The 15,294-nt window shown below is 42.0% G+C and overlaps 1 protein-coding gene across 13 annotated transcripts in view; it reads right to left on the minus strand.

Moving 5' to 3' along the window:
• The window catches only part of FOXP1 (forkhead box P1), a 564,105-nt gene that overhangs the window by 80,945 nt on the left and 467,866 nt on the right, over positions 1 to 15,294 (minus strand). For all 13 annotated transcript variants that reach the window (XM_056853065.1, XM_056853056.1, XM_056853017.1 and 10 more), the window contains one exon: positions 12,129 to 12,233. In XM_056853065.1, coding sequence (XP_056709043.1) covers positions 12,129 to 12,233 — 105 coding nt within the window. The remainder of the gene's footprint in view (positions 1 to 12,128; positions 12,234 to 15,294) is intronic.

Raw genomic sequence — 15,294 nt, forward strand, 5'->3', positions numbered from 1 at the left:
TGGCACTGCCATTATTATATTATTGTTGTTGTTGTTGTTATTACTTAAATGGTCAGGTTAACCCGTTCTGTTTTGCAACACGTCTATTGTTAAGTTGAGACATCAAAAACCTGGCAGCATCACCTACTCTTGAGTATTGTAACCTAGTGCAGATGTAGCAGCATCTCTCAACAGCATCCCCTTGCACAGGATATAAATGGAGTCACAGAAAGACAAATACCGTCTTAAAAAAAAATTCAGCTCCCTGCAGGAGGTCTCAGACTTATTTTTTAGCTTCATTTAGCTTATTTCACCTAGATTTTTTTCTGTATATTCAATCTCAGCCTTGGAAAAAAAAGAAGTCGACAACAGAGAAAAATCACTACTAGTTCATAAGGAAAAGAAAAACATTGCAGTACTTCAAGGAAAGGGCTTGGTTAGAAATTCCAGACACATTTCAAACCAACACCCTTGCCTGACAGCTCTTCAGGATTCCCGCACTGCTCACACATCTCAGAAGAGACTTCAGTAAGGGGCCTGCATTTAAGCGCGTGTGTCAGGGCACAACACAGCTCTCCTTTATCACCATATGGAGAGGCATATATAGAATTCTCTAAAAAGTGAAGAAAGTCAAGGTTAAAAAGGAACAAGACAAGTGCCTCTCTTTGGACAGAAATAGTCCAGTTTGACAGCAGACTTTACATCTTTGAAAGCATGCAGCACACATAAAATAAATACAGCTTGCAAAAATAATTAACAAGTCATCATAACTGTCCTGGACTGCCTGTGTATATGTGTGTGTGTATCTTAATGTGTGCGTGTGTATGTATGTATAATTTGACACAAGGATCACGAGGGGGCCAGGAATGGGGAGGGTGTACCATATTTAAAATTTGTACTGAGAGATATATATTTTATAAAGGGCTGAACAGGAAGTTGAGGTTGAAATTCAGAGCAAGCAAATTAATTTTCTAGGCAGTGATGCCCCAGTTTTGTATTTCTTTCAAGTTTTTAAAAAGTTTCCTAAACAACCTTGACTGTAAAATTTTAGTTTTCTTTCAAAAGAAGTTTAAAAAATGATGGTTTCTCGCTTTCTCTCTCTCACACACCCCACACAAAAATATATTTGGGCTTAAAAAGTCAAAGCTTTTCAGGAGGCCTGTTGCTAATACTGGTACTATTGAATGATCTCATCTTTCATTCTGGCTAAATTCCAACATACAATTTCATTAACCCAGGTACTGCAGGTGATAAAACTCATTTTTCCCTAAAGAGACAGCTAAAAAGTACCAGTTATACATTTATGAAGTACCAGCAATCAAAATTATGGATTTTCTAAAAGGTTTTTAACTACTTTTATTGAAAGGAAAATCGCTGTCTCAGACTTTTGTGACACTATTGCTAATAATAAATTTTACCATTTAGACATAGAAATAATGTGGGAGATGGTGTCAATAAAAGGTATGAAACAAAGATGAGCCTTGTCTCTTAAGTAATGCTCTCTGATTAGATACCGGAAATTAAAAGTAGGAAACATAAACTAAGCGCCTAAAACACTCATGTGTAATTACAAAGACAATATGTTTAGTTCCAAGTGCATGCAACAAATACCCTGAGTATACATTTCATAGTTATTTGGAAAACCGACCACAGGGATCCAAAAACAAACCCTGCGCTAGAACAGGCTCTAGTACATTACCTACAGATGTCCAAGGACACCTGTGATAGTATCTTTGGGCCAATTCACTAAAACGTTGTTTCTAATATTCTATACATCACTAGAGGGCAGTGTGGTATTTAGGCCACTCTGACCTTTTAAAGTAACTGTTGGAAAGGTCTTGAACTTCCGGACAATGTCAGAAAGGTTAATAGGGACACTGTAAAAAGCTGTGTGGCATTCAAGACCAGGTCCAACTTACACGTGAAAACCGGAGAAATGAAATGAACTTCATTTCCTCATCTTTTAAGAGCCAAAGTATATTTATAATGAACAGGTTTCACCTTTGGGGGGGGGGGTTATCCTGTTAGAAATTATAGGGATTAATAGTATAAAACTCCTTTATTTTATTTATGTTTGGTGAAGCGAATTGGCAAGGGCCCTGCATTTGAATTTTAAAGCCATCTCTCTCTTCGGTAGGCTTTCCAACCCTTACCTTCTTTTCCTAATTCCCAACCCATTTTACTACCATGAACCTCTGTTTTGTTAACTCTAAAGGCAACTTCAGTTCTCAAACTGACATGCAAATGATAGCAATTAATGTATTTAAAACAATTTATGATTTCCGGCCTTCCTTCAGCGTGTATTAGCATATACCTGGGTCTCTTTAATGTATACACTTTTCCTCCCCCAAAACCACAAGCATAGTTGCAGGAATTTCATGTGGAAATGCTTAAGGGGTTGAAAGTTAACACCTTTGTGAGCCGAGCAGGCTCACAGTTGCAGTTAAACAAAAGCCTCTTTTAGAAGCTTTCCTGAAATGTTTTCTTAACATGTTCCAAGTAGTTTTAGGCAAGCAACTAAAGTAAACAAGATGTTACCATGATAAAAACACTTGTGAAAACATTGCAGTGTGCCGAGCAAGTTTCTTTCATACAAGCCCTCCTTAGTTTTATTATGAAGCCGGATTACCAAGGAATCTCCACTTACAAAAACCTCGATTTTAAAATGTATTCAAATTAAAGGCATTATTGCTTCTATGGGATACATTAGCTAATGCTGGGACCCTTGGAAGATTCGCAGCACCATTTCTGGTAGTTCGCCAAGTCACATTTAGGTACAATATCTGAACCGTGCCTGGCGTTATCATGTGAAAAGAGAAGAGCTTGTCTGTGAAACGTCAAGAGGTACCATCGGTCACCATGGGGGAGAAGCAAATATTGCCTCCAAAGCAGGTCGCTTTTCTTTGTTCTACTAAGATCACTAAGCAGAGTTTCCTTCACCAAGAATAAAGCTTCAACACACATCTATTCTCAGTGCCCTACAGAGGTGCATGCTGTGCCCAGGTATCCACTCTGCATTTCCTGGGGATGCTATCAGGTACAGAAAGGGCATCTGTGGACATATGAACTAACAGATTGTGCTTATTCAGGTAAGTTTAGTTTTGTAGTTTCAGGGGGTTGATGTGTTGGTCTGCAGCAGAACAGTTAGATTCGAGTTCAGTAGCACCTTAGAGACCTACAAGATTTTTTTTAAATTAAGCAACTTATTTTAATGGGTTGTTGAATGGCCTTTTAATAGTTCTATTTAAATGGGTCTGTTTTAGTTGTAAGATGCCTCTGGAGAGACGGCATACAATTTTCCTAAATAACTAAATAAACAACTAATATTGTCGAAGGCTTTCACGGTCAGAGTTCATTGGTTCTTGTAGGTTATCTGGGCTGTGTGACCGTGGTCTTGGTATTTTCTTTCCTGACGTTTCGCCAGCAGCTGTGGCAGGCATCTTCAGAGGAGTAACACTGAAGGACAGTGTCTCTCAGTGTCAAGTGTGTAGGAAGAGTAATATATAGTCAGAAAGGGGTTGGGTTTGAGCTGAATCATTGTCCTGCAAAAAGTATCAAAGGTAATGTGCTAATCATTGTGCTAATGAGGGTGTGATATGTTAATATGGAACCATTGTATCCTGAAGTGATCTGTTAATGTATGAAATCCAAAGCTAATCTGCATGGCTATTGTGAACTGTAGTCTTTGTTAGTCTGGAGGTTTTCAGGACAGGAAGTCAAGCCTTATTCATTCTTAAACTCTCTTCTTTTCTGTTAAAGTTGGGCTGATGTTTATGAATTTCAATGGCTTCTCTGTGCAATCTGACAAAATAGTTGGTAGAATTGTCCAGTCTTTCAGTGTATTATTGCCAACCTCCAGGTACTAGCTGGAGATCTCCTGCTATTACAGCTGATCTCCAGCCAACAGAGATCAGTTCACCTGAGGAAAACGGCTGCTTTGGCAATTGGTCTCTATGGCACTGAAGTCCCTCCCCTCGCAAAACCCCACCCTCTTCAGGCTCCGCCCCAAAAATCTCCAAGTATTTCCCAATCTGGAGCTGGCACACCATTAAGGGTGGATCAAGAGGCCTTCATCCAAGCTCACACTACATATAGTTGTTCTGTGCTTTCCCAGAGCAAGGCACAGTTAGGAATGTACAGGCAGAAGTGGTCCTACAGGTACTTTTGAGCCAAGCCATTTATGGCTTTAAAGGCCAGGACCAAAATTTTGAATCAGTCCCAGAAACACACTGGTAGTCAATGCACTCGTTACCCTCTCCTCAGTTAACATATTTGTTGCAGCCTTATGTGGCTCTACTAAAAATTCTGGCTGTTGCATTCTGAAGCAGATGATGTTTCTGGACCATGGAGGACACATAATAGTAGAACTATCTGGATGTCCCCAAGGAACATATAACAATGGACAGGTCAACTTTCTCTAGGAACAGCCTTATGTGGCAAATCAACTTAAAAGGGTAAACGCCCTTCTTGACAGCTCTGGCACCAGGTAATCCAGAGATGAATCTAAGAGCATTTCCAAATTCCAAGCCTGCACTTTTGGGAAGAGTACAATCAGCACTGCTTCAACAAGGGGCGCCACCTGAGCTGCCAGCTTGCACTGGCTCATGCTCCTCATTCTTCAGCTGTCTTTAAACACATCATGGCAAGCTGTGCATGCTTGTTAGGAATTTCTGAACTATCACAAGTGTGTCTGATGTAGTGAGAAGGGAAGGAGTGGTAACTACTCTAGCTCTTACGGAGGTGGGGTAGGCAGAAGTAGGGGATGAAGTAGGGGTGCTGTCAGAGGTTGTCTCCCCTTTTTCCTGCTGCTTGACATCACCACCACACCCTTGTAGAGCTGAGTACAACCATCCGTAACGAACTTTACACCTATTCTTGCATCAATTTAACGCCCAACCCAGAGCACTTGCATTTTATCTAATATCTAATCTTAATTTTATCTAATCTTAATAACATTTCAGGTTGTTTATCCACATCAAGTCCATCCAGACACTGGGGTGGATTCAGCTATCTGCTAATACAAGGATCCCAGATCATCGTACCTTCCTCCCCCCTCAAGCATTCCTTTCTGATCCTAGGAAAGTTTATTCCTGGGGTTGCTGAGCCCAGATGGTGGGTTGCAGTGAGGAGAGAATAGGGGGTCCTGCAACCCCCCAAGACTCCACTGTATTGGGGTTGGAAGGCACTGCAAGGGGGAGGGGAAAAGAGGGCTTCTCTTGTGAAGGTCAGCACCTTCTTCTGAATCGTTGGATCCCAACCCAATGACCAACATATTAACCGCCATCAGTGTATTGATGACAACACACTTCAAATGGCCTCTCTCAGTAGTTTCATGCAGATGCTGAACACCAAGACCAATGCTGAACAATTTAGTAACAAGGTGGCCAAGGGGTAAAACAAACATTCCCCAGAGTTTACTTTCTGAGACTTACCTTCCAGGAAAGATCTAAGTCACTGTAAGGGACTTAGTGGAAGCCACTAAGGAGTAGAGAAAAACCAACAGGGACAACTTTGATAGGTAAACTGACCCATCTCAATCACAATGATCAAGCAGTGATGTGGGGTAGAAAATGTCCTTTCCCATGGAATTCTTTTCTCCATGGGAAATTTTCTGCTCCACGTATATAAGTATAGCCTGTTTATCTATTGTTGTCAGGGCCGTTGTGATGCAAATCAATCATGATAGATGGGCTAAAGATGGTATATGAAGCATGGACAAACCTCACTGCTTGCACACAGGGTATTTGCCTTCTTTTGCTAACATTGTTTAAATTATTTGTTTACATTTGAATAAGAAAATTTTCTCCAGAAAACCCACATCACTGATCAGGAAAGAAGCTAGGCTGAAAAGAATCTAGATAGCCCACCTTATTTTGAATTACCTAGATTTAAGGATCCTCAGAAAAAATGAAAAGTATTCAATGTTACCTTCAATGAACTTCCTGAACCTCACAGTGAAGAACATGTGCAAAACTATACAACAGCTCACCAACTGTACCTTGCAAGATAGCAATATGGCCAAAATACAAATTATCTACTTAACTTTAATAACTCATCCCTTCTTCTAAGCTTTACCTGTCTATCAGGAACTAATATTCTTTGGGGAAATTCTGTCAATGGTTCTTAAGTTATGTTCCCTATATCACTTGCAATTCACCACATCCTTTGTGCATTGACCATTTCTAGAGATGCCCTGAGGATTAAAATCCACAGTGTATACAGACAGAAAGGAAGTATTGCAATGTTGCCTAATATTCCTGTACTGACAACTGGCTGAGCCACACATACTCCTTTACTCACCATCCTGAATATAGACAAGTCACACATATACAGCTTGTGCCAGTCCCAAAATTGTCCACCTCAGCTTTGTGGGCTGAGCTTTAACCAATTTGGGTTAAACCTTTTGAGGGTGATGGATTACAGGGATCCAATCTGTTGTGAAAATGGATCTTAAAAAGCAATCCTAAAGAGTTATCCTGAAAAGTAAGTCCTTTTTCAGGGCTTACTCTCAGGAAAGGACAGCAGCTTCAATGTCCTTGAATACTATTAGCAGAATATGCAGAAGATTATAGATCAGGGGTGTCAAACAGAAGGCCCGCAGGCCGGATCAGACCCCTTGAGAGCTCTTATCCAGCTGGCAAGCCAGCCAGGCAACCACCACCTCCCACTCTCGATCTGGGCTGGCGCAGCATGGCCCGGCCCAACCAAGTGGAATTTATGTCATGTCCAGTAACAATTGAGTTCAGCACCCCTGCTACAGATGAATCAGACAGATTGTCCACCAAAATGTTTTCCAACTCAGTTATCCCAAGAACATCAACTACCCACAAAGGCAGGAAGCCAAGTGGTGGCTTTTCTGCAGGACACTCCTGTATTAGATGGTATAAAATATGGATTTAAGTGAGATGGAACATATGACGGCTGCCTACTTTCTTGTTTTTCACAGCCCAGAATGAGGCCGTTCTATCACAGCGGTAAAGTGGAGTTGTTTTTTGTTTTTCTGTTACCTGAGTATTCCAGGCAATGCAGGGTGCGTCGTTTCATTAGATTTAGCAGAATCACCTGCTGGTAGCAGTTAACTCTAACTGATGCTGCAATTGCATGACAACCAGTGGCTGACAGACTAAAAGAAGAAGGAGGGGAAAAACCCTCCAGAAAACCCTTGTGTAAAACTGCAACTTATTTGGAAAAGAAATAGGGAAATGAATGTGTACAATAGACTAGGTATCTGCTGGTACTGATAAGCATCCTCCTGTTGGCTTTGAGTGAAAGACAACTATGGCCCTTGTTTGTACAGAATTTATCTTTAAAAAAATCAAGGGCTCTCACCCTTGGGAACAAACATACCAGAATGATCATAGCGCAGTGTCAAAATCCCTGTTTTTGATTTACCATCAATTACCTTCCTTTCTCTGAAGGTTTAAAAGAAACAAAAAACCCTCAACCTAAGAATTGTATTTTTTAGATCTCACAGTCCCTTTGCCCTGATTTTTCAACAGTGGCACTGATTACACAGAGTTGTCATTTTATTTGAAAAGAGCTTTGTGCCTTTGGACTGGCACTAAGAGAAGGATGTAATAAGGAGAGCCAGCATGGTGTAGTGGTTAAGAACGGTGGTTTGGAACGGTGGTCTCTACTAGAGAACCGGGGTTTGGTTCCCCACTCCTCCACATGCAGCCAGCTGGGTGACCTTGGGCTAGTCACCGTTCTCTCCGAGCTCTCTCAGCTCACCTACATCACAGTGTTTCTGTTGTGGGGAAGGGAAGGTGATTGTAAGCTGGTTTGATTCTTCCTTAAGTGGTAGAGAAAGTTGGCATATAAAAACCAACTCCTCCTCCTCCTCTTCTTCTAAACACAGATATCATGTTATAGGCAGGAAGATCACAGACAACCCTTGCCATCAGTTTGTGATGGTGTTATATAGACAGCACACCAAGGTTTCTGAGAAAGCACCACCCCATGAGGCAGTACCCAAGGCCTGATTCCACAGAAAGTGCTTATGACATTTTATGCTTTTTAAATAGAAAAACAACAACAACAGTGCAGTAATATTCAATGTGAGCTGGTGTGTAGTAAATTTTGACCTGGGTATGTCAGTAAAGTGACTTCTAAACTTGTCAATCCAGAATTTCTCACCGGAAACAAAACTAAAACTGTTTTTAAGAGCATAAGTATTCTAAAACTGCATGTGAATGTAAACAAGCAGGCACACTGACAGAATAGCACTTCACACAAATGAACCCAGAGGAATTAAAAGAAAATTACTCCTTTTAGTCCCTCCCATCTTTCAAACATTTTTACTGACTTTTCTGTAGTGATTTTTGGCTCAAATACTAAAATCATTTTGACCTGATCTGCTATCTTTACTAGAAAATGAGGGACAATTTAAACAATATCAATTTTTTTTTGGCAGAAAACAGCAATGATTTCGGTTTTTGTGACAGATAAACCTTTTCAGTGTGATCTGCACATTTGTTGCTACCACTGAAGCTCATATGCATTAAAAGAACTCTTCAATCTGTACCGTTTATTTTAGTCACTTCATTGGCTGGAACAGTTCTGCACATGCATCCTTTGGAGTGCATGGAGCTTATCCAGGACAGTTATATTATATGGCACAGATCAGATTCACTATCAGATCTGTGAAATATGGAAGTCCAAACAACTGAAAAAATTGACTTTTCATTGTGTCAGCTAGTCCTCCACAAAAATAATTTACACAGAAAACCTCCCTGGTTTACTGGTGAGCTGGAGAGAACAGTGAAGAGGCTTTACCAAGGCAGATGTAAACATAGTAGAGAACACACTTTAGAGGAGGAGGAGGAGAAGAGTTGGTCTTTATATGCCGACTATCTCTCCCACGGAATAATCAAACCGGCTTACAATCGCCTTCCCTTCCCCTCCCCACAACAGACACCCTGTGAGGTAGGTGGGGCTGAGAGAGCTGTGACTAGCCCAAGGTCACCCAGCTGGCTTCACGTGTAGGAGTGGGGAAACAAAGCAATTTACTCAAACTGGTGATGGCACCCATCTCCAGTTAATTATAGATTAAACGGACTACCTAGGATGAGTGGTCTTCAACCAATGCACGTCCTAGATCCCATGAAGATTCTGAGTCTGGAAACGTTGAAGACCACTGATTGAGACTCTTTTCAATCGGGCTTGCCTTGGCAGATTACCTTTGTTGAATGAGAAACAGAGGAAATTTGATTCTTTTGATTTGCCTGGAACTCTCAGCAGATCTCAGGATCATCTGCCAAGATTATCACATTCAATTACTAGTCTGGGTTAGGAACTGGATGGACCATGCTAAAGAACTACACTACACTGTGGCAAAAGTTCTGCCCTTGATGGCAACTGTTCTCTCCCCAAAGCACTTCGTCTCCTGCCAAGAGGCAGCTTCCTTTTAACCTTCCAGGGACTGGAGGGGAGGAGCAGAGCAGGTGGTAAAACCGATGCCCCGATGGCAAAAATATCTCCCCAGGCAGGTTAGATTACTTCAGTTCTCTAGATATAGGGCTAAGATTACAGTTTTTTTTTGGGGGGGGGATCAACTCGGGGAAAATATAACTGCTGGCTATTGACTGGGACTAACAGGGGTGACAGTATGTAGCTAGCGCGCAAACATTTCATGACACCCAATTTGTGTCTGGACATTGACCTGTAGGACCCTCAGTAGTTTGACATCTACATCTCTCAAGGAATTCTTGTTCACATCAGAACCTTTCCAATTGTTAAGATCTTCAGTGAAGGTCCAGCTCTGGGACCAGCAGCTTTGGAGCTGGGACCAGTGGATGCCTACCTGAGAATTTCTCTGTGCTGTCTTTTCTCCTGCCTGTTAGTCACACATCTACTACTTTGTTGGCATCAAGGTGCCACATAAAGACAGTTAAAAAAAAAAGTCCTAGGCTTTCAATGGAAACTAGCCAACTGAAACAGGTTGTTCTGTGCTGCCTCTTGCTAAGCAGTACTGAAGAATTTTACTTAATTCGTTAAATGTTCTAGACCACAGTTTGTTAAAGATGATTTGGGAGCTGCCTTGGGGACCAAAGATGAAAGCGGCAGGAAAATATTTTAAACAAATAAATTAAATACAGACAGAAATTATTCCTATACTTTGCAGTGCTAAGATTCCTACTGTGTACATACCTAATGGGGAGGGAAGGCAGCATGGTGTAGCCTGATCTCGTCAGATCTCAGAAGCTAAGCAGGGTCAGCCCTGGTTAGTATTTGGATGGGAGACCACCAAGGAATTCCAGGGTTGCTGTGCAGAGGAAGGCACTAGTAAACCACCTCTGTTAATCTCTTGCCTTGAAAACCCCATAAGGGGTTGCCATAAGTCAGCTGCAACTTGACGGCACTTTACACACACACATATACCTGATGGTCCAACAATTTGCAGGGCTGCATAAATAGAACAACCCCATTTGTCATACACTTAGCTTGTGACATGGGCATACAAGTATGTATTGAGAGACACATATGGCCGCTTCCAAAGATTCTTGTATGTGGTATGTATACCAGAGAGCAAAAATGGAATTTATGACTGGGTGAACCGGCCTTAAGCAAAATCTAACAGGGAAGAGGGTACCTCTAACTGAACTAATTTCTATTGGTTCAGTAAGTTATACTTTTCTATACAACAGAAGTTTGTTAATTCCTATGGATGCAAGCATGGCTTTTATATGGTTGTGCACTACAAGCTAATGGGGAACTGAGCAGTGGAACATCAATGTATATTTACTCAAAGCCTGAGCAATGGTACATCTGGGTACATGTGTTATAAACTGCCTCCATCAATATCTAAGAAATTTAATATGGACCAATTCTATGCCCAGTTATTTGGTTGTAAATATAGATCATCCTCATATTCTAATGGAGCACAAAGCTAGAGATAAGGAATGGGGAGGGAGGTCTGTGGAATGTTTAATACAGATAGGTTGCTAAGACAAGTGCCATGCAAAGATAATGGAAAAGTAATCTACTACCCATTACTACTAGATACATAGAAAATCAAAATATATCAGCATTTCACCAATATGTCTTTGAGTGGAGTCACTGTGCAAAACTTTCCTAACACCCTCTTGCAACTGTTGGACAGAACTGTACAAAGCAGGCCACCATACAACTTTATATGCAACATGAAGGCATGAAGTGGGCCTGGAGGGGTGGGTTGGGCACAACTCCTCCTGGGAGGAGGAGGAAGAAGGAGTAGGAGTTGGTTTTTATATGCCAACTTTCTCTACCACTTAAGGAAGAATCAAACCCGCTTACCTTCCCGTTCCCCCAACAGACACCCTGTGAGGTAGGTGGGGTTGAGAGAGCTCCAAGAGAGCTGCGACTAGCCCAAGGTCACCCAGCTGGCTTCATGTGTAGGAATGCGGAAACCAACCCAGTTCACCAAATTAGTGTCCGCCGCTCATGTGGAGGAGTGGGGAATCAAACCCGGTTCTCCAGATTAGAGTCCACTGCTCCAAACCACCGCTCTTAACCACTACACCACGGTGCACCATGATAAAGTTAAAAGTATAACTAAGTGAGCAAATCTTAACATGCCTGCTCACAGTCCTATTTAGGACTATTCATTGAGGCTTGCTTCTAGGGAAGCGTTCTTAGAATTGCACTGTAACAATGCCAGTTACACCCTTCTAAAGTCCATTGAAGCCAACTGGCTTAGAAAGGTGTAACTCTGTTTAGGATGTCACTGTAGCAGTGCCATCTTAAGGATACTAACCATTGAGGACTTGAGTAGGATTCTGAGGAGACCTGCTTGGGATTTCTCTCTAAGTTGCGTAACCTTCTATGTTAGACCTGAGGCTGACAACACACATGCAAAGAAACTGTGGGTAGAGCACTACCATTAAAGTCCAAATATTATTAGCTGTGATCCATAAAGAATGAGGCAGGAGATACACACATGCAGCAGAACAGAATTCAGTTGCTATTGATGTCATATGACGTTGAATGAAATTCTTTGGAGGGCCTCCTTCTGCATTGCTCTACTGACAACAGTGGGACTCACATTTAAGCATTTGTAAAGGATACCTTTGAAAGGAAATCCCGGGGAACAAGAGATACTTCAGGTCATTCTAAAGCAGGGTAATACATGAAATATTTTTTTTAAAAAAAACCAAAATAATTGCTCTTACTTTAGAAATGACTGGAAATCTTCGCATACCGCTTCGCAGCCCGGCCATTTGCATACTCCATGCCCATACAGTGGATGACTATGAGAGTGCTCTTCGTGGGATAAACTGAACGGACGGAAAAGAAAACAGAGGGAAAACCATTATTACACAGTGCTTTCAATGAATTCATCTTGCTGCGGTGCTGAAAGGAAAAGTGTACAGGTATAATACATAAATAAAGTGAAGGACCCACAGGGGTGGGGGTGATGGGAAATGCGACTCACTGAAGCTCCCCTTTGAGCTTGGCAACAAAGCCATCTAACACAGCTTGCAGAAACTGCAGCAGGCAAGCTCTATGTCTGATTAATTAATTACAAGTTTTGTAGAGAACTGAAATAAAACACAGGAAGTGTATGTTGGTAGGGTAATATTTGACAGGGCGAGTCTGATCTCCTCCTTCATCTAAGAAATGTAGGAGCCTCACAACAGAAAAAAAGTACCACTACAGCAATTTAGCATGTTAAACAACTTTTACGATCGCAAATTACTACACGGAAGGTGGAGGGGAATGCACACATTGACTGAGCGATATTGCTGCATCTTTAACACTACAGAATCAGCCCTGCAGATCTGTTCCTGTTCCAACGCCTTCATTCAAGCCTGGTTTGTGAGTACCCAGAAAACGTGAAGTACCCGCATTTTCCAAATGTAAAGTAACGAGAAACCTAACAATGAAAGAATCTGGAAGTACCAGCAGGACAGAAGACTTCATTAACCTTTTAAAGTTGAGCAGCCAGGTTACCGTGCTTCACTATAAATCAGAACTGCGAAGGGGGGAAAACACTCTCTCTCTCACTCTCTCCAAACACTAAAGGGTTAAACCTCCAGCAGGATTCCAATCAATACGTAATGATTTGGCTGCACTGATCCCAGTCATGAGATGCTTTGATCCTGGCCATGTGGCGCTCAGGGAAATGTATCTGTTGCACCAGACGATGAACCATGCTCTGAAATATCTCGACTCAAATTCTACATGAAAACTTCTTAAGTAGAAGGAATTATTTTTCCCTGACAATTTCCATAACCTTAAGTGACTTCTATAAACACGAAATGTCAACATGATATTGGAAGCACTACTTTCCCCCCGCAATCTCATTTTAAAATGTTGTTTTTGTAACCCCTTGAATGTTACAAGCTTCAGAACAACAAAAAAGAGAGAGATAGAAGAACGCACCTGTATTTGACTCTAGAGGTATTAATTATAAGCAGGGGCTAGAAACCCTGTTCCCCCCTCCCTCTCTGTCATATCAGATATTCTTGTGAATGTGCTCAACAAATCATTACGGACAATATTGTGCTGCTTTCAAAGAACAACCAAATAGAGAATCTGATATTTTTACTGGGCTGTGATACATGTAAGAAATAGCAGGTGGTATTTGTACACCTGCTAATTTTCAGATCTCAGAAGCTAAGCAGGGTCAGCCCTGGTTAGTATTTGGATGGGAGACCACCAAGGAATTCCAGGGTTGCTGTGCAGAGGAAGGCACTGGCAAACCACCTCTGTTAGTCTCTTGCCATGAAAACCCCAAAAGGGGTCGCCATAAGCCGGCTGCGACTTGACAGCACTTTACACACACACAATTTTCAGATGTTGAGACTAATCCCCATTTAGGAAAAGAACAAATGTGCATGGCTGGACAAGTGTTTTTATGCCCCTAAATCCAGAGATCTGAAAGTATCAGTTTTCTCATCTGTGTTCCAGCAGCAAAACAAATTCTTACCCTACGCTTTGTACATTTATAAAACACTATCGTTTCCTGATAGAGAAATAGAAAAGCCGGTGTCTGAAAACACTATGAAGTAGCATCTTGGCTGATTTAATCAGTGTTCTAATTCTAATAATCAGCAGTCCCAATCATGAAGTTTGGAGGCAATGTGGTGGTTTGCATCGTTTGTTTAACATCAACGTAAAACTCTTTTTGAGGTAATGTATCACCACTGATGTGATTCATCCTTGGACACAGACAGCAAAAGATATTCACCTGAAGTGTGCAGAGTGTGTGAGATTCCCTAAACACTCTAAAACATACCAGATTATGGAGTAAAAACGCCTATTAAGTTTTGTCCAAGGAGCTCAGCGTTTTCTTTTTACCACAGTTGTACAGAAACGTTCTCCACCCAGGGATTCATCCCAATGTTTCAATTACTGCTCTCTGTCTATGGACAGGGGCCCTGCTGCAGAATAATAGCTGGCAGAAGAGAGGGGTTGGAGACAGTCAAGCACAGAGCACTCAATCTCTTAGTTATGCTAATGGTTTACTACCTAACCCCCTGCTAGTAAGTCATACTTAGAGTCATAAAGCTGAGAAGACTCAAGTGATAGGGAAACTCTTCCTTTGGAACAGGCAGGCGATGCCAAAAGGGGTGCGAAGAAAGACAGCTTGTAAAAAAAAAAAAAACCTCTAAAATTGAGGAAGAGGCTTCCACTTCCATTTTGGGCAACTCTACAGCAGCAGCAGGAAGAGGAGGAGGAAGAAGAAGAGTTGGTTTTTATATGCTGACTTTCTCTACCGCTTAAGGCAGACTCAAACCAGCTTACAATCACCTTCCGTTCCCCTCCCCACAACAGACACCCTGTGAGGAAGGTGAGGCTGAAAGAGTGTGACTTGCCCAAGGTCACCCAGCTGGCTTCGTGTGTAGGAGCGGGGAAACAAATCCAGTTCCCCAGATTAGCCTCCACCGCTCATGTGGAGGAGTGGGGACTCAAACCCGGTTCTCCAGATCAGACTCCACCGCTCCAAACCACCACTCTTAACCACTACACCATGTTCGCACAAGCCACGACTGACTAAGCTTTCATCTAGAAACTCCATTTGTCCACGAGGTGGGGGGCAGTGGAAAGGAGTCCCACCCTGCAGATCTAAGGTAATGACAAACTCTAACTTGCCCCTTTCCCTGGAGGTTTTCTAACAGTTAAAGTGGTTCCTCAGTGGAACAGGCTTTCCCTGGAGGTGGTAAGCTCTCCTTCCCTGGAGGTATTTAAGCAGAGGCTAGATGGCCATCTGTCAGCAATGCTGATTCTATGACCTTAGGCAGTTCATGAGAGGGAGGGCATCTTGGCCATCTTCTGGGAATGGAGTAGGGGTCACTGGGGATGTGTGGGGAAGGTAGTTGTGAGTTTCCTGCA

The sequence above is a fragment of the Euleptes europaea genome, chromosome 1 (assembly GCF_029931775.1).
Source record: "Euleptes europaea isolate rEulEur1 chromosome 1, rEulEur1.hap1, whole genome shotgun sequence".
NCBI lineage: Eukaryota > Metazoa > Chordata > Lepidosauria > Squamata > Sphaerodactylidae > Euleptes > Euleptes europaea.